The sequence below is a fragment of the Podarcis melisellensis genome (assembly GCF_964234715.1).
Source record: "Podarcis melisellensis genome assembly, chromosome: 14".
Classification (NCBI taxonomy): domain Eukaryota; kingdom Metazoa; phylum Chordata; class Lepidosauria; order Squamata; family Lacertidae; genus Podarcis; species Podarcis melisellensis.
In genome coordinates this window covers 18170766-18198492 of record NC_138546.1, presented here as the reverse complement: position 1 = coordinate 18198492, position 27727 = coordinate 18170766, and the positions used below count along the sequence as shown (strand labels likewise).

Genomic DNA, 27727 nt, shown 5'->3' with positions numbered 1-27727 from the left:
CCCCTTCCCCCACTTCCCATCGTGCCCTGCGCAGGCTGTAGCGAGTGAGAGGCCGCGCTAGGGTCGGTCTCCGCGGCCTGGGCTCGCGCCGTTGTTCCACTCCCCCCACCCCGCCGCGCTCCCCTGGTTTCCAAGGAGACGCCAGCCCCCCCCTTCCCCTCCGCCGCGCTCTCGGCTCACCTCGTAGCTGCCGCCGCCGCCGCCGCCATGTCGGCCCAGGCCCAGATGCGGGCGCTGCTCGACCAGCTGATGGGCACGGCCCGGGACGGTGAGTAGGGGCGGGCGAGGCGGGGGCCTGCAGGAAGGAAGCGAGCGAGCGCCTCGGGCCTGGCGCGGACAGAGCCTTTGGGGGCCCCTGCAGTGGCGGAGCGCTGAGGAGGCGACCCGCCGCCGCCTCCGGTGTCCATCGGCGGGGCCTCGCCTCAGAGGCCCACCCACAGCAGTGCCTCGCTTCCCCTGCAAACTGAGGCTTTCCATCCCCTGAAAGAGGCAGCGGCTCTTTCTCTTCTTAATAAATCCATAAGGTTTGAGGGGTTCCGTTTCTGGGAGGCCAGGGATGAGTGGGCGCTCAGCATATGCTCAGAGGCGCTCTTGCCCGACCGCCCCCCCCAATCGCCACGCGCGTTTTATTTCACACGTCCTTGGCTTGAGCCTTTGCGTTGTACCCTGCTAGGAAAAGCCCCTCCCTGCTCATATTTGTGAGAGAGGGGCTTTGGGATTATCCTAGGATTATATGATAAGGGGATAAGAAGGACGTTTTTGGCTGATGGGCATCTAAAATGAGGGGCAACTTTGAATTGCTTCTTTCAGTTAGCCAGGATAGGTAAGTGGAGCTTCCAAGTCCAGCAGAAGTCTACCTCTTAAAACCAGAAGTGCTTGTGTATGTTTTAGGGAGGGGTGAGGGCTCCCTGCCTTTGTGGCCTCCTTGTAGGTTTGCCATGGGGCAGTTTGGAAACTGGATGTTTGAAGGAGTAGATGGGAGCATTGGCCTGAGCCAATGTTGCTGCTGAGCCATATGGAGAGTTTATAGCAAAAGACAGCTGGGTGCTAACTGGCCGGAAGTCAAACCTGTCAGGCCAGTTTAAAGTTTGGCTGTGTGGCAAGTTGGCCAGTGTAGTGATTGTCGGTCATGGCAATGTGGGTGGTGAGCGTCACCAAGCACAGCGCTTGGACGAAGGTGCCTAAGCAGGGTAGCCGAGTCCCCAGCACCTGCATTATCATGCCTTCAAGGTGTGCCAGTCCAAATGCCCACCAAAGCTGGTGGCATAGTTCTTGACGTAACATCTAATTCCTGGAAACATCTGCTCAGTAGCCTAAAACACTGCTACAGATGGTATAAGGTTTCAGCTGTTTCAGAGTAAGTTAGGATCTAGTGTGTTCAGTACATTTCGAGGGCACTCTTGGAAAGCATTGGCAAGGAATACATATTACATTAAATCCCATAACTCGGACACTTAAAGCTGCCTGAAACATAAGGCTTTAAATGCCAGATTTGTTGGTTTTAGCTCTGTATCATGAGCTGAAAGCCTGACTTTTTCTGGTCTTATGTGGTGAGGCTTTTCTTTTGTAGACTCGCCTGTAGAGGTAATGCTTCGTGAATAAAAGCACGAAGTTAGGCCTGTTCTGTATGGAAACGGGACTTTAGTGCTAGCCCCAGGACATTCCCTTGAAAAGCTGTGCATTCCTGTCAAGGTTTGTATCTGCTTCCTTACTTGAATCGGCAACTATCTGGCACATTTGCAGAACTCTGCAGATAACTTTTTGCACTTTGTTTCGTAAATGAATAAGTGCTCGTTCTTTCTTTGTGTATTTGAGTTGCTTTTGAATTGCTTCCCATAATTTTATTTCATACAAACTGAACAATTGTGGCCCCTCTATTTTATTTATAAAGGTTCAGTGTATCTTTGCCTGCCTACATCAATCTGCAAGGGAGTTGCAGAAAAGCCTCATGTTCATCGAGCCGTGAGTCACAACCAATTTTTAAAGCTGTTATAACAAAAAAAGTGTTTGCTGCTTTTTTCACAAGTAACTTTAAAAGTGTAGCTTAGAAAAGAAAGAAAGGGAAAAAATACATTTTTAGTAGACACAACATTAATCCTGGATGCTTGCAAATCCTGATCTATAGTCATACACAGACTAGCTTTTAAAAAACAATTGTCACATACCATTACCACTTTGCCTTTACTTTTTATGTATCATTCCCCTGACTTCCTTACTGCAGGTGTGGGCAAGAAAACTTTTCCTTTAAAACTTTTCAACAGCGGGCATAAAAATTCTGCAGCTGAGGTCTTGAAGAAGGCAGATGGGTATAGTATATGTTGGAGCTCGCAGTGTGTATTAACTAACTTCCCTTTTTTTGTTGGTTTTGCTTGTTTTTAAGTGGCTCCCAAATGTAAAAATGTTTTCTGAGGGCGGGAAAGGGGAGGGGCAAAACAAATTATACTCTTCAGGTCAATACCAAAATACGTCTGGTGGCCCTGTGGCACCTCATTGCTTGTTAACAGTACAAGGCAGCAGCACTAACTGAAAAGACAGTGAATTAATAAATGGCTGCTTATTTAAATTCCCAGGTGTTGATCTGTTTTGTTCATGGTGTTCAGAGAGCACAGGTTTTGATATCTCCAGACCCTTCTCCATGCAGAAGAAAATTCTTTGCGGTCTGGATCCTTGGCTGACTCTACTGTCATTTTACATAGATGTCTGGCTACGGGCATTCTTGTGGTCAGCACCATTCTTAGTAAGTGGTGCATGTGACAGTAAATGCTATACTTGCTTCGATTCTCAGCTGTGAAAGAAAAATGAATATTCTGCGACTTAATGTCTTTGTAGTTCTTCAAGCAGTTCTGGGGTTCGTGAAGTATTTTTATCTGCATAATGAGGCGAAATAGAAACTTACCACAGTTTACCTTGCTTAGCATTTTAAATGTTTTTTTTTTTCATATTTATAATCAAACATGAATTTCAGGAGATGAAACGAGGCAAAGGGTGAAGTTCACAGATGAACGAGTCTGCAAGAGCCACCTTCTGGATTGTTGCCCTCATGATATTTTAGCAGGAACGGTAAGTACCCTTCCTGATGGTGCTACAGAATATATGGTTTAACAGTTAAATCCTGTGTGGAATCATTCTGTTTAGCTATGTATACAAACTCAAAAAACCCAAGTGGTGTCAAGCTGGCAACCTCCCATTTCTCTAATAATCAGGATCATAATAAAGTGGTACCTCGGGTTAAGTACTTAATTCATTCTGGAGGTCCGTTCTTAACCTGAAACTGTTCTTAACCTGAAGCACCACTTTAGCTAATGGGGCCTTCCCCCGCCGCTGGAGCACGATTTCTGTTCTCATCCTGAAGCAAAGTTCTTAACCCGAGGTACTATTTCTGAGTCTGTTTCTATTTCTGAGTCTGTAACCTGAAGTGTATGTAACCTGAAGCGTATGTAACCCGAGGTACCACTGTACAGTACTTTGGAGTACAGTGGAATTCTGTGTGACGTTACTTAAACATTATGAAAAACTCCACATGCACACTTAAGTGTTCTGGTTATGAAATTGAGGTAGCTAAGTTGAGCCCTTAAACTCATCTGTTATGGGCAGCTGTCAAGTAGTTACCTGGGCAGCAGAATTCAAATATATCCAGTCAGCTGATGTGAAAGGGGACATCATAAGGAAAAGCAGTAAGAAGTTCTCTTAGTAATGTGTGTCCCTTTTATTTGTGACAATTTCATATAAAATGTGGATCAGCAGTAACTCAACCTTCAGCAAAAAATACACAGAGCATTAATACATATAGCAGAATATAATTCAGCCTTCTATTTGAAATGGCAGAATCTTTGAATTGGCGTGTTTCAGAAGTGCATAATTGGCCCACAATGGAGTACACCAAATGAATTTTAAATGGTTAAAAAGAATACAAAACCCTTTTAAATAAGTATATTATTTTAAAGCTGCAGGGCTGTATCTAGTGCCATTTGTACTCAGAGTAGACCCATTGAAATGAATGAACATGACTAACTTTCATTAATTATGATGTATACTTTTAAGTAAAACTTAGTCGGATACAACCCATATATATTAATGTCATCTGACTCACAATGAACATGTATAAGGTAGTTACTTTTTTCACTTTTCCAAACCTAGCTCATGCATTCCTCTAAACCTAATCATATTTCTGCATGAATGTAAAGATCTCAGGTTGTTTTGTCTTCTTTTCCCCCTTCTCAACAGCGCATGGACCTTGGAGAGTGTACAAAAATTCATGATTTGGCACTAAGAGCAGATTATGAAATCGCAAGTAAAGAGAGGGACCTGTTCTTTGAGTTGGACGTAAGTGCTTTGTGTTTTTTTCTAGTAATGAAATGCTGGTATCAGATTGGGCAACAGTAAGTCTGATATTCTCGCTAATCTTGTGACACTTCCCGCTGTAAGCTTCCTGCAAAAGTTAGCAGAAGTTTTCTATACCATTCACAAAACAGTGATTTCTGAACTATGCAGCTACAGCTAGTGGTTGTCAGATGGAGACTTAGAACATTGCGCTTTAGATTTTAATGAGCAGTTTGTTACTAGACACAAAGTGTCTAGGGTTTCTCTTCAGAGCAAAGTTGTCATGCTGGGCACTGGCTCCAAATAATCCCAATGCAACAAGCCCATAAAAGTATTGCAGGTTAATTTGCAGACTATGTAGTGTTTATTTTTATAGGCATATATTATTATTGTTGATAATGTGATGTGCTGCTGCTCTGACCGAAACAGGTGCAGTCACTGAGGCCTGCACTCCAAGATCAGAGTGGAGCCCACTGATCATGTAATCAATACTACTGAGCTAAATCTAGCTTGTAGCTCTTTAAAGCAGTGTTTCCCAACCTTGGGTCTCCAGCTGTTTTTGGACTACTACTCCCATCATCACTAGCTAGCAAGACCAGCGGTCAGGGGTGATAGGAATTGTAGTCCAAAAACAGCTGGAAACCAAAGGTTGGGAAACACTGCTTTAAAGCAGCATTTGTCAACCAGGTGCCCTCCAGATGATCTGGACTACAGGTCCCATCAGTCGTATCCAGTACATGCTTAACTGAACAGAGTTGCCCTATACTCTTTCTTCTGAGGAATCCAGCTCAATATATCCTCTGCTGTACCTAAGAATTCTATTATAAGAGCAGTGTAAATAGTATTTCAGTTATTTTAAACTTCTACCTAAAAATGTCTTTGTTGCCATTTTGCCATTATTGGTGTTTGTTATATAAAACTAAACAAACTAGCATCACTGCTAGGGTTTAATAATTTGATGTATCACAATAGCATTAGGATATTGCTTTGTGCTCTGAAGAAATGGGTTTTCTAAACACACCTCTGCTTTTATCCTGAAGAAACATCTCTTGTTCCCACCTCACCATCAGTTGCTTTCATCTGCCCCTTACTGTCACTATCAATTTTGATCTGAAATACCAACAAGAGGATCGTGTTCATCTTGGGGCATCTCTTCCAACAGGGAAAAGAATATTGAAGTAACGTTTTGTGCGTACACCTTTCCTATATGTGTGTCAGCTTTGTTTGTTTGTACATCTGTAGGCAATGGACCACTTGGAATCCTTCATTGCTGAGTGTGACAGAAGAACTGAACTGGCAAAGAAACGACTTGCAGAAACACAGGAAGAGATCAGTGCTGAAGTGGCTGCAAAGGTACTTCAGTCGGGCAAAATCATGTGTGGCAGCCTCCTTTCTCACAGGCTGTATCAGCAGTTGCCATCCTATTCTCTTGTTACATAGGGCTCCCAGTCGCCTCTGATTTACTGGACCAATTAGATTCATACTTGCCCAGCTTCAGTAATGCTGCATCCCCAGATGTTCCCAGACACTTCAGTCGGCATCTACGTGAGAAGCTGGTCCTACCGTAAAGGTTAAATGCATGAGCTCTTTAAGTTGGGTGGTCCTTCGTTCAAGCTGCCTTGAAGCTCATGTCAAGGTGCGATATAAAACGTAAAAAATTTCCGTAGCCTTATAAATAAGCCCGCAACACTTACCAGCATGTAATAAATAAATATTACTAGCCTGATGGGGGCTGGAAAAGGAGGATCAGAGAACTGCAGGAGCATCTGCATTTCTGTGCTGCAGAGGAGGAAGTGGAGGCTGCTGTCCTTTAGCAGCTGCCTTGGTTTCTTTGCTGGGCTTTGTTCTGTCCCTCCTCCACCAGCCCTTAGGTTCTTTAACTGGCCTTCACTGTAAGATCCCAGGGTGGGTTACATCAATTTAAAACACAGTATTATAAACATTTTAAAACATTGACATCACAAGGATGGGGTGGGTATTGAAAATTCAAAGGTCAGAGTAATGAAGGCTGGTGCTGCAGTGATATTTCAATCACAAATTCACTATCAGCCCCAGGGATAGAGTTAGCTTACCTTAAAAGATTACTTGGATGAGGCACTTGCCTCCTTAAGCACTTTATAAATTAATAAACAAATAAGCGGTTCATTTTTGTTTCAGTATGCGTTCTGCCTTTCTTCCAAAAGGTGCTCAAGGTAGCTTGAAATGCATTGCAAAGCCAAAGGAAACAGGCTTCAAGCCAGTTTACTGCATTAGAAGGGAATACCTCATTCCCCATTTTCCCTTGAATCTTTCACACAACTTTTCCCTTAGACCAGTGATGTCCAACCTTGGCCCTCCAGCTGTTTTGGGACTGCAACTCCCATCATCCCTAGCTAACAGGACCAGTGGTCAGGGATGATGGGAATTGTAGTCCCCAAACAGCTGGAGGGGCCATTAAATTCCTTGTGTGTCCAGACCAAAGTCAGACGCCAAAGATGTAATGTATTCCCTTGATCACTAAACACCATCTCTCCTCTCCAGGCAGAAAAGGTGCATGAACTAAATGAAGACATTGGCAAACTTCTGGCTAAAGCCGAGCAGCTGGGGGCTGAAGGGAATGTGGATGAATCTCAGAAGATACTGATGGAAGTCGAAAAAGTCCGAGCAAAAAAGAAAGAAGCAGAGGTTTGCTTTGCTGTCTTCTTATTGATAATGTTTTGTATAAAAGTTACAATTCGTTTTTTATTTAGTCTGCTCTAGCTGCAAAAATGCGCCATACTAAAGCAAAATGTGGAGTTGTCTCAAAGCAAAACTAGGTGAGGAAATACTGATGACTAATTGCTTTCTTTCTTGTTTGAAATGACAGCTTCTGAGTATTTCTGAACATTTCCTCGTGACTTCATATGTAAATCCTTCTATGTAAAGGTGTGTTAGCGTCCTAACACAATATGTGCAGGATTAACTGAGCTGTAGGTCAGATAGTGTCTACTATTTCTAGTATATTGGGGTAGGTAAAAAAAGTAAAGGTAAGGGACCCCTGACAGTTAAGTCCAGTCACAAACGACTCTGGGGTTGCGGCGCTTATCTCACTTTACTGGCCGAGGAAGCCGACGTTTGTCCACAGACAGTTTTTCCGGGTCATGTGGCCAGCATGACTAAGCCGCTTCTGGCGAAACCAGAGCAGCACACGGAAACGCTGTTTACCTTCCCGCTGGAGCAGTACCTATTTATCTACTTGCACTTTGACATGCTTTTGAACTGCTGGGTTGGCAGGAGCTGGGACCGAGCAACAGGAGCTCACCCCTTCGTGAGGATTCAAACCGCCGACCTTCCGATCGGCAAGCCCTAGGCTCAGTGGCTTAGACCACAGTGCCACCTGTGTCCCTAGGGTAGGAGTACAGTGTTAATAAGCTGGGAGAAATTGTTTAGGGTGGAGAGATGAAAACATAAGAGATAAGCACTGTGGAAGTATTAATACTCAGCTGTCTGATCTTCCATAGGAGGAATACCGTAATTCTATGCCTGCATCCAGTTTCCAGCAACAGAAGCTGCGTGTCTGTGAGGTCTGCTCTGCATACCTTGGTCTCCATGATAACGATCGCCGACTTGCTGATCACTTTGGAGGCAAATTGCACTTGGGCTTCATTCAGATTCGTGAGAAGCTGGACCAGTTGCGGGTGAGAACTCTGGCGTGGGGTAGCTGCTTTGGATGCAGAAGGCCATAGTTCAATCTCTGCTGTACAGATGCCCTGAGGGGGGACTGTAGCCCTGCTTCATGGCTCCTGTGAAATGTGGTTACATGAGCAGTATGCTCTTGTGCACTTGGAGCATTGTCCGTCTCGTGCTCAAGCCATTGGAGAACCATCCTGGTAGAGGATGAATTAACTTGTGCTTTTTTTGTCAGACTTGTGTTGTAGCACGCTGCCGCGTTTAACAAGGTTTCCTATCTTTATCATAGAAAACTGTGGCAGAGAAACAGGAGAAGAGGAATCAGGACCGGTTGAGACGGAGAGAAGAAAGAGAGCGAGAGGAGAGAACGGGTCAACGGTGAGTGAACTCTAGGAAGTATTTGCAGTGGAAGGTTGTGGTGCTGTGTGAAGATCTGCTGTGTGAAGATCTCAAAGAAATGGTGTGGCAAAGAGCGGGCATTAGTCACACTTGGATTGTGGGCAGTGCATGGCACGTCAGGGCCATATATTCTGGTTGCTTCCCCTCAAGTCAGGAGAAAATGTCAGGTGTGGGCTTTGGAAGGGGGCAGAGAGGGAGAAATGGGCGTGTTGCTGCTTGGGGAAAACTAGCAGGCCCTGCAGGCAAGCAGCAAATGACACAACTGTCCGAACAGCTAGGGTTTTTGCCCTGAAAAAGGTGATTAAACCTGCCTTGCTTTATCAAATAGCCACCCTATGTAATTGTTTCATAGCCGTTTTTCTGATTCAGCTTTAACATATTTATCATCCATGCCTTTAATTCCTGATATTTAGAATTCTTTTCCTAAGTGTTATTTTGCTCTAAAAGAATATTTGTCCATTTGAAAGTTTCCAACAACTCCGTCAATCATTAACTTGCTTGAAACAAATGTTGTTTTTTGCTAGGTCTGGATCCAGAAACAGAGATCGCAGAAGGTGAGTGTTTTAAGTTAGTAATGATGGTTCTTCATTCTGGGGAAGGTGACTGGCATCCCTTTGCAGTTCTTTCTCTTTCTGCCATTCTGTTTGATCATTGGACCAGAGGAGGAAAAACCCTGGTGCCTTTTCCAGTTTGTAGCAATTGCTTGCTTGACCAGTCCCTACTGTGGTTTCAAGAAAGTGTATTTAGGGTGGGTAAACCACAATTATTTGAAAGGTTTAAAATATTGGATTGCTCCACTTGATACAGACTTGCCTTAAAGTCCTTACAGCATTTTCAATACATACTTAAAGGCCTTTTCATGCAACCATTCTTTCTGTATGGATGTTAGGTTGGCAGTCTCAAGAGAGTGGTCTCATGTTTAACCAAAGCCGTTTAGACTCTAAGAGAAAGCCAACCCCTTTAATTTTGCCTGGATTTTTGTAGGAAACCATTGTAGCTGCTGAGACCCTGGGAGAACATGCTCCTTGTGGCTGAGAGTAAAAGTGGAAGAATTGCTGATACATCTTTGCCGAGAATTGCCTTGAATATGCTGTAGCTGTTCAGGAGCATGAAACACCACCTTCTCCACATTATCACATCTGAAATGGAAGCTTTGCATCTTCCTCAACTAGGAAGTGCCCAGGCTCTTGGGGAAGAAGTGCATAATCTGGGCAGAGGTGATGTAAAGGCTGCCTTTTCAGCATGGTTCTGTGGAGGAACTGGAAACTGAGGGAGTACTAAATGTGCAGAAGAGGAAGAAACTGTTCTGCAGTAATGAAATATAAAAGAGGTCAACTTAATCACAAGTACAGTAGTAGCTTGCTTGAACTAAATGCACAAAGGATTAATCCACTTGTATTAAGTCATCAAGAGATGTTCTAGGACAGTGAGTGAAATGAAAGTACTGAATGCTATTGTGTTAGGAAGCATACAAGGTCCTAAAATTACTGGAATTAATGCTTAATCAGCGAGTCACTCTTATATAGAAGCATTTTAGCTGTTTATTAATCTTAAATGTGATTGGCAAATCAGACATTGCTAAATGTTCTGGACAGCATAAGGGGTTGAGGAAGCCTGTTCAAAATATTTTTATTCAAATCTGAAGGTATTGGTGTTCTGCAAGGTACCGTATTTTTCGTCCCATAAGATGCACCTAGTTTTTTTGGGGGGGGAATAAAGGATATTTTTTTTCTTTATTCCCCCCCCCCAAAAGCAGGTCGGGGAAACCGAACCAGGTCGAGGAACAGCGGGATGGCAGCGCTGCGCCTCCCTGCTGTCCCCCGAGATTGTGGGGCTGGCCGATGTCTGCCCGGTGCGAGGGGCGCTCTGCTTCAGGGCGCTCTGCTTCAGGGCGCTCTGCTTCAGGGCGCTCTGCTTCAGGGCGCTCTGCTTCAGGGCGCTCTGCTTCAGGGCGCTCTGCTTCAGGGCGCTCTGCCCGCCGGGTGACAGGCTGCTATCCACAGCATGGGGAGCCCTGCGGGGAACTCCTGCAGGGCTCCCCACGCTGCGGATGTCTGTCCGGTACGCAGGGCGCTCTGCTTCAGGGTGCCCCATGTGCCGGGCGGCAGGCTGCTATCCGCAGCGTGGGGAGCCCTGCGGGGACCTCCCGCAGGGCTGCCTAGGCTATGGATGTGTTCCTGAAGCCTGGAGAGCGAGAGGGGTTGGTGCGCACCAACCCCTCTCGCTCTCCAAGCTTCAGCGAAAGCCTGCATTCACCCCATAGGACGCACCCAGATTCCCCCTTCATTTTTGGAGGGGAAAAAGTGTGTCCTATAGGGCTTAAAATACGGTATGTCTTTTTTCATTTATGCATTAAGACAAGCATATTTTTATGTAGGGTGTTGCAGTCCTACAACACTGGTCAGATTTAACAGTATTAGCCCAGGTTCAATTTCTTCCCTGCTGGTCATTAAACTCATTGGGTGGCATTGAGCAAGTCACTTTCTCAGCCATAACCTACCTAACAGGGTTCTTGTAAGGATAAAATGGAGGAAGAACCCTGAATGTAATAAAAACTTGAAATTGAATTTCTTTCCAAATTCAGCAGTGGGGAAATCCAGCAGCTGTTTGTGTCAAATTCTCTATATCTCTGGGTTTTATACTGCTTCTCCTGGTTCTTGCAGGTCTCGCTCTCGAGAGCGGAGGCGAAGACGTTCAAGGTCCATTTCCCGTGAGAAGCGAAAGTCCCGCTCCAAGTCCCGGGAACGAGAGAGGCACAGGCGCCACCGCAGCCGTTCCGGCAGCCATAGCCGAGGCCACCGGCGGGGATCCAGAGACAGGAGTTCAAAACACAAGTAGGGGCTTGGGCTTTTGTAACCTCTTGGGGAAAGGCTTTTTGACTTGTAGTTTAGCCGTGAGAAACAAGTTCAGCTGACTATTGGAGAAACAGTGAGAAAATAGGGATTGGTTCAAACTCCTTCCCAAGGCTGCGATGGGGTGGGGTTGAAGAGAGCTGGTTCACAAGATACAAATAAGCAGGGAATGAAGTTGAAGGCATGTGCTGCTTTCTCCCATTGTCATCCTAGAAGGTAGGGTGTGTAGATGTTGTCCATGAGCTCCAAAAGCCATTTGGGACTCACTAGATTTCTTGTGGACTAGACCTGCAAGGGTGACTGCACATCACCTGAGAAGGCTTCCCTACTTCTTTGCAACACTTGCATCTGCTCAAAAGCATGCTAGTTCTTCTGTAAGTAGCAGAGAGAATTCTCTCAGACCCAGAATGTTTGTTTGGAATGGTAGGATCTACTGGATTTGAGACAGGCACATACATTTCTACTTGAGAGAGGCCCAAATCCCTAGCGCTGATCTCTCAGGTGCTGTGTGGGTTTTGGTGGCCTGGCACACTGTGCTTTAATTGCTTTGAGGGTAAACAATAACCCAGGATTACTATTAGGGAGGTAGGCTTGATGTGAACAGGGGCAGTAACATGCTGCATGGCCAGAAGTGCTCCCAGATTTGCTATAAATCCTTCAGAATTGCTCCACCACATGGTTAACTGGATTCTACTTCTTTAAAAATACTGTAGTTCTGATCCTTGGAGAAGCTTAACAGGAAGCACTTCAGTTCAGATCTACTGCATGCAAGCATGTTAACCAAGTGGCCTCCTGACATACAGGTGTACCTAGTAACTTCCAGCTGCTGGTAATCCATAGCAGTACTGCAGGTAGCCTGGGGAAACCTAGTCTCTGTTCACCATGTTCACTGGATTGATAATGTCAACAGTAGATGAGCATTTACAGTTCTCTGCTCTATGAAGGGAAATGGAAAGTAGGTTTTCTAGAAATGGGGTATGTGGAAATTATTGACTCATGGTTGAGATACTAAATTCATTTTTTAAATCTGTCTTGAACATGAACAATAAAGAAAAGAAGTTTGGACAATTAGGAAATGAGGAAGACCCTGTAATTACTATTGCTAAAGAGCAGGTAAGGGAATGCTTCAGAAAACCCAAATGTACAATAGCCCATCTCAAAGTGTTCCCTTGGCGGGGAGGAACTGTATCAGTCATGTTTTCTGGAACAGTTAAAAATTAAAAATGAGAAGGCACAAGAAGTCTCAAAAGAAAATGAAGTGTTTTATTTCTTCTAAAATAGAAATCATACTTTGATATGTTGCCATCCCTAAAAAGTCAACATCTCAACAATAGATACTGAAGCTTCAAGAAGATGTAAAATGATACATAAGAGACTGTGTTGGGTAAAGAGTTGAATAATTTGCGGATGTTTGGGCTATTTCCATCTTCTGCTTTTGCATTGTTTATCCTTTAGATGGCAACACTTCCAACTACTCTTAAGTTGTTTTGAGTTGCTGTGGCAAACCTGTGACTAATAAATTTAATTAATAAATAAAAAGCTTTATAGTGTGTTGGTGTAGCATAGAATAATAAAAGCATTGTAGGAGAACTGATATTGACACCCCCCCCAATTCTGTTAACCAAGTCCACTGTAGAGAAACTCCCTGTAAAATAAAGCTGTGTTTGTGTTTGAGTTGCTGATTGTCTTTCTCAGCTTGGTAGAAGCTTAGAGCCTAATTTGTAGCTATCCTTAGTTGGTTTTTGCTTTAAAGACTGAAAGGCTTCTGCTTCTTATCTGACAAAGTTGGCATCCACATTGCAGCTTTGAATTTTTATAAGCCGCTGTGTGTATGCAGGTCCCCCACCCCTTTATCTGATCACTTTTGTCATGCTTAGCGTTTGGGTAGTTACGGTAGTCCCTATCCCAGGTAACAACTTTAATTTATTTCATACATTTATGTTCTGCCATTCTTCCAGTGAGACAGGAGGTGCTTTTAAGGTGCACAGTGACCCTATGAGGTGCAGTAAATTAGGTAAAGGGACCCCTGACCGTTAAGTCCAGTCGTAACCGACTCTGGGGTTGCGGCGCTCATCTCGCTTTATTGGCCAAGGGAGCCGGCGTACAGCTTCTGGGTCATGTGGCCAGCATGACTAAGCCGCTGCTGGCGAACCAGAGCAGCGCACGGAAACGCCGTTTCCCTTCCCGCCAGAGTGGTACCTATTTATCTACTTGCACTTTGATGTGCTTTCAAACTGCTAGGTTGGCAGGAGCAGGGACCGAGCAACGGGAGCTCACCCCGTTGTGGGGATTCGAACCGTCCACCTTCTGATCGGCAAGTCCTAGGCTCTGTGGTTTAACCCACAGTGCCACCTGTGTCCCGCAGTAAATTAGGCATGACAAATAGAGAGTGAGAGTGTATGCACATATGCATATGGTGGGTGGGACTCCCTCTGTAGAATGGTGTGCCAAGATCACCTTCACAGGTCACTGTCAGAGACAGTATGTCTCTGAACGCCAGTTGCTTGGAAATACAAGTGGGGAAAGGTGGCTGTTGTGCTCAGGTCTTGCTAGTGGGCTTCCCATAAACATCTGACTGGCCATTGTGAGAACAACATGCTGGAGTAGATGGGCCACCAGCTTCATCCAGCCTCAGGGTTCTTAACCTCATTTCTAAGCCCACCGCTGTACAAGAGTGGCTCTCTGTTACGATTCCTTTTTTCACAGATGGTGACTGTAGCAATTGGGGCTCTCATCAGGGGCTAGTATCACTGGGCACTTGCTGAGTCTCACACCATAAAGAGCGGCTAATTAAAGGGCTGGCAATATGTCACCTCCCCGTTTTCACATCAAATCTGATAGCGATGGGCATTGTGTCAGGTTTGTTGGTTGGATCAATCAATCTCTATCCCACTGTTCCTCCCAGAGAAGCCCAAGACAGTAAAGCAGAAAAAACCATAAATTTAAAATAAAACACCCTCACAGCTGAACAAGTCGTACTTGTAAAGCACTTGTGTAAACTGGGATTTGGTGGGAGGGAGGGGGAAACAGGAAACAGGGCAAATGACTTAACCCTGCATTGTGCTGGCTTCAGGGTGTATGGCACAGTTGAAGGAAGGAAATATCTAAGTATAGGATGAACTGTGGGATAAAACAGGAGTAGATATGTGTGAGAGATGTATAAAAACCAAGTTGTCAAAAGAAATTGGTTACTAGCCAAGAGGGAAGCAGGGGAACTCCCTGAAGCAAAAAGAAGATATTTTGACAGTGTAGAAGCATAGGAAGGAGCCTTGTTTAATATTGATGTCATTGTTGAATTTCTAGGCTTGACTGAACAAAAAAATAACTGAACAAAATCCATTTTATTGCAAACTTGTATTGTTTACTTCTCTGGTCCTGGGCAGATGGGCCCAGCAGTCATTGCACTGAGTTTATTCCTCTATGTTGCTAAGCCTGGAATTTGATTGACTAATCTCATCCTAGAGTGAGCCATTGTGGTCCATTCCCTGAATCTGGGGCATGGAACCTTTTTGGCTTATCAGAATCTAACCTTGTGGGCCAAATTTAAGAGGCAGGTGAGGCTGCACACCTGTCAGTCACCTGACATCACAGGTTGCCCAGTGCTTTGAAGTCTCAAAGCCGGGAGTTCAAAGCACCATGTGCATCCCAGTCATCTGGTACATTTAGAGTTCCCTGCAGGGAGCTTCCTAGCACACCTGATCCAGCAGGCTTCAGCTCTATTGCACATTCTCCACAGTCCATTTGAAAATAATCAGGGCTCCTGGCAGACCACTTAAGAAACACCATTTTTTCTTTTAGAAATCAAAGCATATGCCTAATTTGTCTTTTTCTAACCATAGTCCTGTATCTTTCAAATGGGGTGGGCATGCTGCTTCTGTGAGTGATGTTGATTGGAGAGCTTGTCAGCTTTTTCCTCAGGTCAGCATTCGTCCTGTGTTTGGACTTAAGAGTAGACAGGCCATTCAGGACCCTTCTTCAATGGATTGATTTGGGGGGGGGGAGGGGTTGATTGCACCAGCACCATATTATGAAAATATTGGCCCTTTGCCTGTTTGACAGTCTAGTCTTGATCAAAATAGCATTGCTTCTCATTTTTTGTTTCCAGCAAAAAGGGCTGTGCACAGATATATAGCTCAGTTGGTAGAACATGAGACTGGTTAATCTCAGGGTTGTGGATTTGAACCCCACATTGGGCAAAAGATCCCTGTAGCTGCAGGGGGTTGGACTTGGAGACCCTTGTGGTCCCGTCCCACTCTGCTGTTCTGCGATATTGTTAACTCTTCTATAGTCTTTCCATGGGCAACCTGATTGCAGCTTGTAGATTTCAGCTTATGAACCTCTGCATCTAGTGCTTGACCTTGACTCTGGATTTAGGTAGTACCTCACCCTGTGCTTAATGTCTACCAACCCTGGAGGGTGGCTCTTCCTGCCCATCTGGGCTGTCTTTCTGCCCGTGGTCCAGAAAGGAGAATTGGTAGGCCAAGTCCAGAGTTCCCTTTTCTGGTCTGAAATGTTTTCACAGACACACACGCACTTTCCATTCTAGAGCCCTACAGTATGCTCTGGTTTCCTCTCCAGATCCTCTAGAGATCGGTCTTCAAGGGAGAAATCACGGGAAAGAGACAAGAAAGAGAAGAGCTCTTCTGAACGGCGACACGAAAGCACGAATGGCAAATCTCACCCTAAGAGATCTGAAGAGAGGGAAGCCGGCGAGATCTGAACTCCGGACGCGATCTGTATTGTACTGTATATATAGTCTTGAGAAATGTTCTACACAGCCCAGATTTTTCTCATTTATATTAACTGAATACAGCACATCTTTTGTAGTTCTGAATTTCTATTGTTTCTGCAGGTAGCAAAGCCAGTAGTGTGACAGTTTCCTATACTGTTGACTTGAGACTTTTGTCTTTTAATTGAAAGAAACAAACTCAGTCGCTGGTCTTCAGTGCAGTTTAGCGACTTAAGCAGAATGCAGCAGAAGCAGGCAGAAGATGTGGGGGTGGCGGGATCATAACGTGCTGTAAAAACTCATGCTCCACCTGCCTATGTTAAAACATCACTTGCCTTTCTATTGCAGACTTGAGTTCATAACATACTAAAGAACCTCAGCAGCGCTGGCACTCCCCACCCCCCTTTCTAAATATGGCAGGTTCATGTAATGTTTCTGATATCCAAGACTTCGCTAAATATGAACAAGCCAGATTGGTCAAAAGTAACCTACACCACAGCCTAGCTTAATAAAGTTGTTTTGGGACAGCTGTACAACATGGCACAATATCTCTTCTTCTTTTTTGTTGTAGTAGTTGTATTTAGAGCTTGGTGAAAGTAGCACAGCATTTAAAATTTAAATGGATGTTAATTGGATTATTTTGTCAAGTTATGCAACTCATCAGTGTGAATTTTGCACTTCGGGACTTCATTTTTCTGTGTCTGCTTCCTAATTTCCAGGTTGCCAGTATTGATCCCACTGAATATAAATAATGTTGTTCCCTGATGGAGAGGTCCTGGTGTAAGTGGGGTGGGATTCCTCACACTGCAGCCTCAAACCGGAAGGCACGTTAGAGCGATTCCATTAAGAGCAGTGTTCACAATAACACAGAATGACTCTACCAATTTGGCAGATGAGGACCTGGCATGGGGAGCTCTGTCGTGGGACAAACTCCTCCCACATCTAGATTGATTCTGCAGTTACAGAGGGGTGGGGTGGGGGAGCAAGATGCACTATTCTTGTTGGCGGCAGTTAAGCAGATTGCAATGCTGCCAAGACTGCATTTGCGGTGACAACCTGAAACACAGCTGGTAGGGGTGTGTCAAAGAGGTAGAGGGCCATAATCATAGTCATGTACTTCAGGTTCTTTTAATAACTGCTGATAGCAGCGGAAAACAGTCAAGGTGCTGCTGCAGAGAGTGGTGTCCAGGGTACTAGGAGTTTTTGATTTTTGATTTGTATAATTATCTAGTAGCTTACTGACCAATTCCTGTGTGCCTCTTTTTCCCTCCAACTCCTTTTTCTTTTTTTGTGCTGCAGAATTGTGTTCATCAATGCATGTTTAATTAAGTTTCTTTTCCGTTTTATTCTCACTGCTGAATTCTACCTACCCCCCCCCCCCAAGAGGACTGGTTGAGTGTGTTCTCTCAGCCTTTTGTGTGTTTGTGAGTGACTACCAGGAGAACTAATGAGCCAGCAGAAGGAGCAGATGTGTTTCCTTTGGGGAAATCGGATTCAGACCTACAGTTGCCCATTGGGACAGGTAATATCTGGGCATGCTCAGACCTAGAATGTGTTGCCCTCTGGGAAGTCAGAGGACACAGTGAGAAGCCAGCTAGGCATATCGTATTGAGTGTATAAAATATTAGGAATTCATCCCTCTGTGGGGTTTTTATGTTTAGTATGAGCAGTTTGATCCTTAACAGCACCTTTGTTTGCCTTTGAGGGATATTGGTCTAAGTAACAAAGATGTAAGTAAAACGCTCTTCTCTTGCCAGTCTTATTCACATTAAAAGCTTATCTTTGTGGCTCGGAGTGAACAGTCTGTTTTGGTGTAACCCTTAATGCTTGAAATTTCCATGAGCAACTCAGCCCTGTCTTTACTGTCAACCAACTGAAGAGACAGGAGTAAGTTTAATTACAGATGTTGCAAAAATGGGAAGGAAGGACCTAGGAATGGGGAAATCTTTCTGTGGACTAATGCAATAGATACCCTGGGCACATGAAGAAAAACATGGCATTCTTCAGAGCACCACTTTAGTCATCTTTACAACAAATGTTCAGGGCAGGGCTATACCACAAATGGGAGCTGCAGCAGAATGTCGCAGTGTCCCACATGAGTGCGGATCTGCAGTTCTAGTTGTCCAGGATACTATAAATTCAAGCTGCCCAATTCATTTCTTCCTCCTTAATCCCTTTCTGTATTTCTTTTCCAAGGAACACGTGACATTCAGTTGCTCCCGGAAGTCACTGAAAATGCTCCGTTTCCTATGAGCTATTTGGTAGGAAGGTGCTGTTCCTCCATTTGGGACTTCCAAAACGTTTTTCATTTCTGGATACCTGGGAGTTCAACCAAGGAAAATCCACTGTCGTCCAAGGGGGTTAGTTCCACTCTCACAGATAGCTCTTGCTGTCAGCAAGTTCTTCCTAATGCTTCATTGGAATCTCCCTTCTTGCCATTTGAATCAATTTGTTTGGGCCCTCCCCGCTGGAGCAGCGGAAAGCAAGCCTGCTCCATCCTCCGTGTTACGGCCCTTCAGATCTTTGAAGGTGGCCAACCGCTCAGTCTTCTCCATGCTGAACATACCCAAGTCCCTCAACCATTCCCAAATTACCCCAAAGCCTCTGCATGTTGGGGTGGAAGTAAGACAGGAGTGTGGAAGCACAGGCTTAGGGGCTAAATGTGGCCCAAACTCTTTCCAGCTCACATGCCTGGTGATTCTGTGCTGGGCCCTTGAGTGCTTTTTGCCTGGCTGGAATGCATCCTTGAACTGTGAGCAGGCCTCTTGCTTAGCTGGATAGGGAAGGGAATTGTTATTCCCTAAAAGCAGCCAGTTGCAGCAGCCACACAGGAGCAGACAGCATGCTGAGATTTCCAAGGCATCAAGACTAATCACTTGGCAACCAAAGTAACTTGAATTCCCCATCTTCAAGGACCCAAAGAACTGGAGAGCAGACTAATGTCCTGTTGCTAGGAGGAGAAAGTAGCAGTGGAGCAGAGCAGATTATTAACATTCATGCAAGCTACCCTGTCTACATGTGGGCCCTAGCTTTCAATCTTTTGCATTGCTTAGGCATATAGTTTTCTCTCCTGCGGTGGGAAAATCTAAGTGCCCTCAAGTTGCTTAAAAAAACAACTGTTTTAGAGATGTGTACATTGCAGTCCTGTGGTCTTTATATGGGAAGAAGCCCCCATTGCAGACAGTGGGACTGACTTCAAAGAGCAAATGTGCCTAAGATTGGGCAGCTATTTACCTTCTGCCCACAAAAGCGTATGGTTTGCTCCAGAGAATTGGGCCAGGTTCATCGCCCCTCAGAATCTATGCTAAAGTTCACCACTAACCACAAGGCAGCAGTTCCTCCGGGCTTTAAGATCTTCACATGGCTAGCAACTTGCCTTGTGCGAATGTCTTAGGATGCCAGATCCCCAACAAAAGAGGCCCTTACACACGTTTTCACGAGGCAAGGAATGTCGGCTTGAATAAAAACTCAGTAAGATTTGTGTCATTCTGGTCCTTGCACCAGATGGAAGCTCAAACAAAATCACCTAAGTCTGTTAAACTCCTGCTTGGGAAAACAGCAGCCCTTATTCAAGTTTTTCTGTTGCAATTCACCAAGTTATCCAACGCAAAAGCTAGCAAAGCCTCTGGAATCTAGGTGCTTTTCTGCTGCGATGTGCCCTTTATTGCTCTGACCCAAACAGAAGCAACATTTCTGCCTTCTCTCCCTGTGACAATTAATGTAAATAGGAATGAGTTACAAGACTCACAGGTAGGGCCAAGGTCATAGTTTTCTCCAGCACAACTAGGGTACCCACAAACCCTCCTTTAGAGAGGACAGTCTTCTGTTTGAAGGACTGTAGTAAAACAAACAGAACCATAAGGTCCTTGAAGGTGCCAATCGACATTTAAGCACGTGAAGGAAAGGCTAAGCAGGGACACAGGGTTACAGTCCTCCCCACTGTGCTGAGAGCTTTCCTATTTAAAGTATAGGACTTATTTCTCCATTGTGCACAAACTAATTAGCAAATGCAAATTGCATGTGAATCTGTGTCCTTCGGTTTGGTTTGGGAGCCTTTTGTGGTGATGCTTGTTTTTATTTCATAAAGTTGATATACAACTTGACTGTAAAAAACCAAACAAACCCTCAACACAGTTTTTACAGAAAGAATAAAATAATGAAATGATCAACTTAAAAAAAAGGGTAAAAAGACATCTTTAAAACATTAATTACGATCGACAAGAGGCTAAAAACCAGACTGAAACATACATTGACATGTCTGGATAGCCTTACCTAAACAATGTTTATAGCAGGTGCTGGAAAGAGTACAGCAAAGATGCCTGCCTGATGTCAACAGACAGAGAGTTTCAAAGTTTAGCTGCTGCCGTGTTAAAAAGATTGATTTCTTACCAATGCAGAACAGGTATGTGTGTAACCTGTACCAGTTGGGCATATTGAAGTGGTAAATGGGGCATATATCGGACGAGGCAATCTGCTAGGTGATGCATCATCACCTAGTTCCTGCGGTGTTGAGGTGCAAAAGACACCATCTTTACCTAAATCATATTTTCCTGCATTCTTCTCTTACAAGGCTGTCCATTCCCAATCAGGTGGCCACTCACACATCACCTTAAAAACAGGAGCAAAATGGCCTAGCTTCATTAATGTAGAGATGCAAACAGAGAAAGGGTTGATGGCAGGCCCAAACACTGACTTCCAATTTCCAGGCACAAAGAACAGAATCCGGTTTGTAGAAATAGTCTGGGGTTTTTTAATGTGAGACCCGTAATTCCATGACTTTTCTGCCACGGATGTAAATCTCTCCAATCAAGTAGCACAGTGGTGCACGTGGCAGAGAGCAAGGTGTGGCCTGTGCAAAGGGGTGCCTGCTCCTTGCCCCCTCCCAAGGAAAGCCAAAGTGGTTGAAGTGCAATAATCCCGCCCTCCTCCAAACACTCCCCATCAAAGCCTGCAGTACACAGGCTGGAACATGGATCGCTTCAGAAAGGCAGTCCAAGGGCAGAGGTAGTAGGCCCCGTGCTGGGGTGTAAACCAAGCCAGGTCCTCAGTGTTCATACAGGATTTTCTGATCGCAACAATCCCAGTCTATCAGCTCGTTGCTTCGAAACCAAAGGCTGATCTCTCTCTGGGCCGTCTCCAGGGAGTCGCTGGCGTGGACAACGTTCCTGTTTTCGGGGGAAACCTCACAATAAGGGCATATCGTAGGTTAAGGTCCTATCCTACAACCACCCAATTTTATATCCATTTTAACTGTTATAAACTACTTCCCCCAAATAGGTTGTAGATGGATGAGGGGGACCAAGAACTCTTTCCAGGGGGCAATCTAGTATCTAATGCCTGTTTCAGGCATGAAGAAGGACTTTTAGAACGCTCACTCAAACAAAAACAAGGAAAGAACGAGCACATCGGGAAACGAAGGTTCAGCCCAGTTTACTCTTGCTCTGCTAGATTTCTGTTAGCAAGGACATTTTTAAAAACACAAGGGAAAATTAAAATTTGATTCCCAAAACACCCCCCCCCCGAATCTGTAGTTCCAGCTAGCATAGGCCATTCGGCCATTTTTATTCCACTGTAAATGTAGGCAGTAATAAATACAGATCACAAACAAAAAAAATTCCTTCCAGTAGCACCTTAAAGACCAACTAAGTTAGTTCTTGGTATGAGCTTTCGTGTGCATGCACACTTCTTCAGAAGAAGTGTGCATGCACACGAAAGCTCATACCAAGAACTAACTTAGTTGGTCTTTAAGGTGCTACTGGAAGGAAATTTTTTTGTTTTGACTATGGCAGACCAACACGGCTACCTATCTGTAAACAGATCACAAACTAAGGGAAGAGGATTTTTAAGCACACACATAGAAAAGTGAAATGCAATGTCATTTATAATAGAATGGAAAAATGAGAAAGCAAAGAAAGATCACGCAACTTAATGTGTAGGAACTCATTTCAACATCTTGATTGGTTCATATAAACACTGTTCCCCTATTATTCATACATGGTTTCGTTTGACCCAGAAAGCTCATTTTCCATGCTGGCCCTCTCAGATGACTACATAATGGCAGGAAGAACTATTCTGCAGCATACTTAAACGAATGATTCACCAGACCAGGAAATGGGACTTAACCAAAAGAGTCGGCGTTTTGTATTCTTCATGTGTAACCAGGCCAGAGACTCGTGTCAAAGTTTGAACCTAGAAGCACCAGCAAGTCAAGACCGGCCTGGTCAGAGCTCAGTGACAGAGCACCTGCCTCACAGGTAGAACATCCCAGATCCCAACCCCAGCATCTCCAGCAAGAGCTGAGAGAGACTTCCTGCCCAAAAAACCTGGACAGCCACTGCCAGTCTGTGCAAACAATACAGAGCTAGATGGACTCATGGTCTCACTCTGTGCAGAACTTCCTGTATTTCCTGCTATTTTGGTCCCACTCATACCTGCTGACGTGGACGCTGAAGTCTCCCCGGACGGTGCCTGCCTTGGCTTCTGCGGGATTTGTCTCCCCCACCATAGCCCTGGAGGTTTTGACAACGTTGTAACCTTCCCAGACCTGAAACAGGACACCATAGAAAAAAGGGCAAAGACCAGTGGTTCTGACATTCCTGCTAACAGCTAAACAAGGCAATATGTCTCTATCAGTACCTTACAGAGGTGCTCCCCCAACCAACATCACAGAGCGCCTGATACGGAAGGGGTGCTTAGAAGGATGGGGCAGGGGGTGCGCTTTAATGAATTACAGCCGGCTATGGGCCTGGTTTGGACCACAGGGCCCAACCTGGCAATTTGCAGCGGGGGTGGGATCTTCTGTTGAAGTACACAGGAGCTTCCCTTCACCCTTATGCCTAATACCTATGCAAAACAGTTCTTCCCCTATCCAAGATACAAGAGCAGTACTCAGATTTGCATTTGTATCCCACAGTGATAGTGCTGGACCTACATTTCTGCGGTCCTGGAGATTGAATTGTCACGGGGGCAACCCATAATCTTCTTTGATGGGGCTGTTCCACAACAGATCAAAACGTGAAAAGCAATTAACTATTACATCTCAGATTTGGATTGAAACTGCTGTACAGTGTCACTGCTGCGATATAAAACGTTGCAAGCAACATGGACTAAAGTCGCTTCTGGGACCCCTCTGGGATTAGGGCCCGGGAGTTTAAGCTTCGTAAGTTTCACAGTAGATCTGCCCCTGCACAATGGCTAAATGTTCTCCTTCCTCTATCAGAGGCAGCGTGCATTCGAAGGCCATTTGCTGTGCATCACCAGAGGGGAAACTGCTATTGCACCCAGAGGTCCCATTTGTCTGCTTCCCATTGGGGCTTCTGGTTGGCCGATGTGAAGAGGATGCTGGACTAGATGGGCCACTGGGTATTGGTGAGAGGGGATGGGGAAGAGAGACCATCTTACCATGGCCACCACAGGCCCCGAAGTCATGTACTTGATCAGCTCATGATAGAACGGCTTCCGGCGCAGTTCGTGGTAGTGTTCTGCCAGAATGCCTTCATTGGCCTGCCAAAACAAAGGTGCATCTGACGTTCAAATGGGCAGAGCCTCCCACTTACGAGACCCTGAAGAACAATCCCCTGTGTTGGCATGGGTCGCTATCTCTGGGTCCAAGGGATGCGGGATTTTGTGGGTTCGTGAACCCCTTGCCCCAGAGGTGCACCTTGAGGAAGGGCTACCTGTCCGTGTCGTCTACCTCGTTGAAGGTGGCTGATTACAACATTAACATTTACATCCCCAGGAGGGATTGAAACTTCCCTCCCCACACAACCCCGGAGCAAGGCTGTGGGTCATGGATAACTCTCCTCTTATTCGCTGATCCCTACAGAAACAGGAAGGAGCGCTCCAATTCAACGTGTTGGTGCTGACCTTTAAAGCCCTAAACGGCCTCGGTCCTGTATACCTGAAGCAGCGCCTCCACCCTCATCGTTCAGTCCGGACACTGAGGTCCAGTTCTGAGGGCCTTCTGGTGGTTCCCTCACTGTGAGAAGTGAGGATACAGGGAACCAGACAGAGGGCCTTCTCAGTAGTGGCACCCGCCCTGTGGAACGCCCTCCCTTCAGATGTGAAGGAAATAAGCAGCTATCTTCTCTTTAAAACACATCTGAAGGGAAGTTTTAAATATTTAATGCTGTATTGTTTTTAACACTCGATTGGAAGCTGCCCAGAGTGGCTGGGGAAACTCAGCCAGATAGGCAGGGTATAAATAATAAATTATTATTATTATAACCTACCCCAATGTTTCCTGAGCGCTTGGCAAGCCTTGATTGCCCTCATTTCAGCACCCAATGAGCGTACCTGGAGCAACTTGAGACCCACAAGCTTGAATCCACGTTTTTCAAAGCGTCTGATCACATCCCCCACCAGCCTCCTCTGCACCCCATCTGGCTTCACAGCGATCAGTGTGCGTTCCTGCAGCCCAGGGACACCTATTGGGCAAAGAAAGGGTGGTTAGAGCCAGAGATCTTGGGAGCCCTTGTGGTTGTGATGAGTGAGAACTGCAACAAAGAGTTGCAGCATACAGGGCTCCTGTTCAGTGTTGCAGGAGCCAGCCAGCCCTCTTTTCAGGGTACTCTTTCATCCTCCCTATCCCCCCTGGTTTTCTGTAGATTGTTTCCCTGGGCTTCAATTCAAACCTTTTGGAGTCCTAAGTTTAAGATGATAGGGCACCAGATCTCAGTGATTCATCATAATGCCCTAATTTTGAGATGGCACTAAATTTCACTACAATTTCCACCTTTCTAGGGCTATGGCTGAATTTGTCATCGGCTGAGGATAATATACATTAGAACACTGTTCTATTTCTGAATGAGTTCTGCAGCAGTTCCCCCTCCATTTAGCCAAAGTAGTAAAAAATAGAATATGGTAGAAATTGTGATAAACACACAGAAAGCAGCCAAATTTGCTCTGGCAGTAGCAAAATGTGTCGCGGTTACTCTGACCCTCAGATAATAGACTGCAAGCTGTAAAACTAATGTTGCTGTTTTACAATTTTTGCTTTTTTAAAGTATTTGCCTGTATAGAGATGCCGGGTTGTTTTGTAGGCACGATGGCTGGCAAATCAAACTGAAGATCCCTAAAAGTGAAGGGAGTAAGGAAGCAGTATTGGAGGGGCAAAGGAAAGCTCACCCTTTCCCCCCCCACTAGATGCTCCCTCTCCTGCAAAATTTTGGGAATACAGCAAAAAGGCTTTGATGCCCAGTGGGGCAGTGGATGCCCCTTTCCCAGAGGGCTTTGCTTCCTGCAGGAGGAGAGCGACAGCACTGCAAAGCAAGCAGGCTGATTAGTCACTGGGCACCTACCTAAAATCAGGTGGATGGGACTCCAGCCTCAAGGCACAGAAGCAGCAGACACCAGCAGGGAGGGAAATGGGCAACTTTTAAGCTAATAATACTTAGCAGTCATATCATGCAGGTAAATGCTCCAAGCACCTCCTATACATTAAATATAAGACATTACATTTAAAGCGAAATCTGCCCTCTGCGCCAGGAATCCCAGCAGCTGCAGTTGACGCAGTGGGGTCGACTGGCCCACAAAAGCTTTATGTCACAATGAATCTGCTAATTAGTCTCTGAGGACGCCACTGCCAGGAATCTCTTCTGGGGAATTTGCTATAATAAGCCGAATTGTCTCCTTCTTGGGAAGTCACATACACTGACTGTGCAATCCTTACAACAGTCCTGTATGGCAGGCCAGAAGAGTCCATTGACCTCTAACCAAGCTCCTTTAACATGTAGCAAACTGGGGGAAGAAAGGGAGCTGCCCCCCCCCCCAAGGAGAATGTGATGTAATTCAAGGGCTCTGTTTTCCAGCGAGAAGAAAAAGTAGCAGCAATCTTCTTCCAATACGTAGGTCAGTTATGGTGCTCTCTGGGGATGAGAGACCCAAAAGCAAAAGCAGGGGGCCACCTTTATTGGGAACAATTGAATCATCGCCAAGTAGAGTGCCAGCATTCTCCAGCACACTTCTTGAAAGCAAGGGCGGGGTGAGACAAACAGCTAGATATGAAGGTTGAACCCCCAAGTTGGCAATTTATGTACAGTGGTACTTCGGGTTAAATACTTAATTCGTTCCAGAGGTCCGCTCTTAACCTGAAACTGTTCTTAACCTGAAGCACCGCTTTAGCTAATGGGGCCTCCCGCTGCCGCCATGCTGCCAGAGCACAATTTCTGTTCTCATCCTGAAGCAAAGTTCTTAACCTGAAGCACTATTTCTGAGTTAGCAGAGTCTGTAACCTGAAGCGTATGCAACTTGAAGCGTATGTAACCCTTTGAGGATCTTTGAATACAGAAGTGTGGGCCTGGCAATGTTGACCTCTGGTCAGCCCTGCTTGCCAGTGTATCAAGAAGAGGGTTTAGGAATTATCACTGCCCACAGCTAGATTTTCTTCCCACCTGGTGTGTGGATACTAGTTTGCATGGTAAAACCATCTCAGCCTGAAAGAGAGATGAGCGCTGCACCCCACTGACTGGAATTAACCATCCAGGGGTCCTTTACCTTTATCTTTTTTACTAGTTTGCATGCTAAAAAAGGGAACATGAGCAGCATCTGACCACCACCCTGGGAGTCACTGTCAACACAGGGGCATGGAAAAATAGGGCTGGAACTCCCAGCTCTTCACCGTTTCAAGTCAGAGGGAACTTCACCTTAAGCTACAGCTCTTCCTAAGGCACCTGTAGATGCACCCCAGAAGATGCCAAGCTGTGCCAACAGAAGAATTCAGAAAGATTCCTGAATTGCAGGGAGTTGGACTAGATGATCCTCATGATCCCTTCCAACTATGACTCTAGGATGCACTTGGAACAGACCATCCCCCCTCTAGTTTGCACAGCCCAAGGAAATGCCAAGCCAGATTTCGTAACAGCCCCCCATGCCAAGCTAGCAAGGACTAGCTTGGGTGGGTAAGCAAAGAAAGAATGCCAAGGGGTACAAGTCTTAGGATACCCAACTCCTCAAAGTTGTGCGCAACCAGGGAATGCCCTGCTGTGTCTCTCCAGGAGTAACGCCTGATGGAGAGATAGGACCATGCAGGACTCCGGATCGGCCAATGGTCAGGGACGATGGGAACGGGAAGGGTTGCGGACTGCAGAGAGTCGGGGTAGGTGGGTGGGTGGAAGGGCCTGGCCCGACTTTGCCTAACTCGGATTTGCCCGCCGGAGCCACCACGCGGCGAGGGCGCAAGTTGCGCGCCCATCCCGGGGCGGAGAGGGGCTTCGCGGCACGAGTTCTGCAGCCCCCTCGCCGGAAGGAAAAGAGCGGAGGCGATCTCTCACCCCGCAACTTCGCCCCGCAACTCACCCGCGCTGTACAGCCGCCCCCCGGGGAGGCGATCGCAAGGCAGAGCCCCCCACGCCCCGAGGCTGCCCGCGCCCCGCTGCCCCGACGGCAGCAACAGGCGGCAGCTCCGGCCCACGCAGCGCTGCAGGAAGCCCATGGCGGCTCGCCCGGCAGAAGGGGGCCGGCCCGGCCGGGTTTATAGACGAGGGCTTGGGGGTGGGAGAGAGCCCGGCGGCGGGGCCGCCGCTCCCCCACCCCACCCGCCGGTCCGCCCCCAGGCCAGGCCGAGCGAGGCGGCCCCCGGGGGGGGGGAGGCGTGGGAACGAGGAGGATCATGTTACAGGGGGGCGGCCCCCTTAAAGAGACCCGCAGCCCCCCACCACCAGCCCCACCCCGGGGGCGGGCGGCGCGCTTTAATCGGCCGCCTCGTCTGCTAACAGGGTTTGCAGCAACTTTCGGCTCCGGAAGCCGGGGGCGCCCGTTGCTGATGGGCCAGACGAGCAGA

General features: G+C 46.1%; 2 protein-coding genes across 10 annotated transcripts; one reads left to right on the top strand and one right to left on the bottom strand.

Annotated features, from left to right (window-relative positions):
* Positions 1-24: 24 nt before the first annotated feature.
* Positions 25-17735, top strand: LUC7L (LUC7 like). 9 transcript variants are annotated; one of them, XM_081888043.1, is made up of 11 exons: positions 27-268; positions 2966-3060; positions 4225-4323; positions 5563-5673; positions 6841-6984; positions 7800-7976; positions 8258-8346; positions 8892-8921; positions 11031-11201; positions 12271-12332; positions 15798-15996. In XM_081888043.1, exons 1-10 carry the CDS (start codon positions 208-210, stop codon positions 12296-12298), a joined length of 1005 nt encoding a protein of 334 aa, XP_081744169.1. In that variant the 5' UTR covers positions 27-207; the 3' UTR covers positions 12299-12332; positions 15798-15996. The 9 variants fall into 9 exon arrangements, with proteins under 9 accessions (XP_081744164.1, XP_081744169.1, XP_081744170.1 ...); XM_081888044.1 differs by having other exon boundaries at positions 15766-15996; XM_081888045.1 differs by lacking the exon at positions 12271-12332 and adding an exon at positions 1892-1962 and having other exon boundaries at positions 57-268; positions 15766-17735.
* A 2939-nt stretch (positions 17736-20674) lies between these two features.
* LOC309356558 (nucleoside diphosphate kinase A-like) lies at positions 20675-27399 on the bottom strand. The gene is made up of 5 exons (XM_081888100.1): positions 27244-27399; positions 24244-24374; positions 23350-23451; positions 22380-22492; positions 20675-21113 (listed from the first exon to the last, which is right to left on the bottom strand). Exons 1-5 carry the CDS (start codon positions 27377-27379, stop codon positions 20993-20995), a joined length of 603 nt encoding a protein of 200 aa, XP_081744226.1. The 5' UTR covers positions 27380-27399; the 3' UTR covers positions 20675-20992.
* Between the last annotated feature and the right edge of the window lie 328 nt (positions 27400-27727).

Bases quoted from the DNA above. Each gene is read 5' to 3' on its own strand.
- LUC7L (XM_081888038.1), top strand. From the start codon at position 208: ATGTCGGCCCAGGCCCAGATGCGGGCGCTGCTCGACCAGCTGATGGGC. The intron at 269-2,965 runs GTGAGTAGGGGC...CATGAATTTCAG, and splicing joins GATGGGCACGGCCCGGGACG to GAGATGAAACGAGGCAAAGG. The intron at 11,202-15,765 runs GTAGGGGCTTGG...TTTCCATTCTAG, and splicing joins GACAGGAGTTCAAAACACAA to AGCCCTACAGTATGCTCTGG.
- LOC309356558 (XM_081888100.1), bottom strand. From the start codon at position 27,379: ATGGGCTTCCTGCAGCGCTGCGTGGGCCGGAGCTGCCGCCTGTTGCTG. The intron at 24,375-27,243 runs GTGAGTTGCGGG...TTTGCCCAATAG, and splicing joins GGGGCGGCTGTACAGCGCGG to GTGTCCCTGGGCTGCAGGAA. The intron at 23,452-24,243 runs GTACGCTCATTG...TTGTTTTGGCAG, and splicing joins TGGGTCTCAAGTTGCTCCAG to GCCAATGAAGGCATTCTGGC.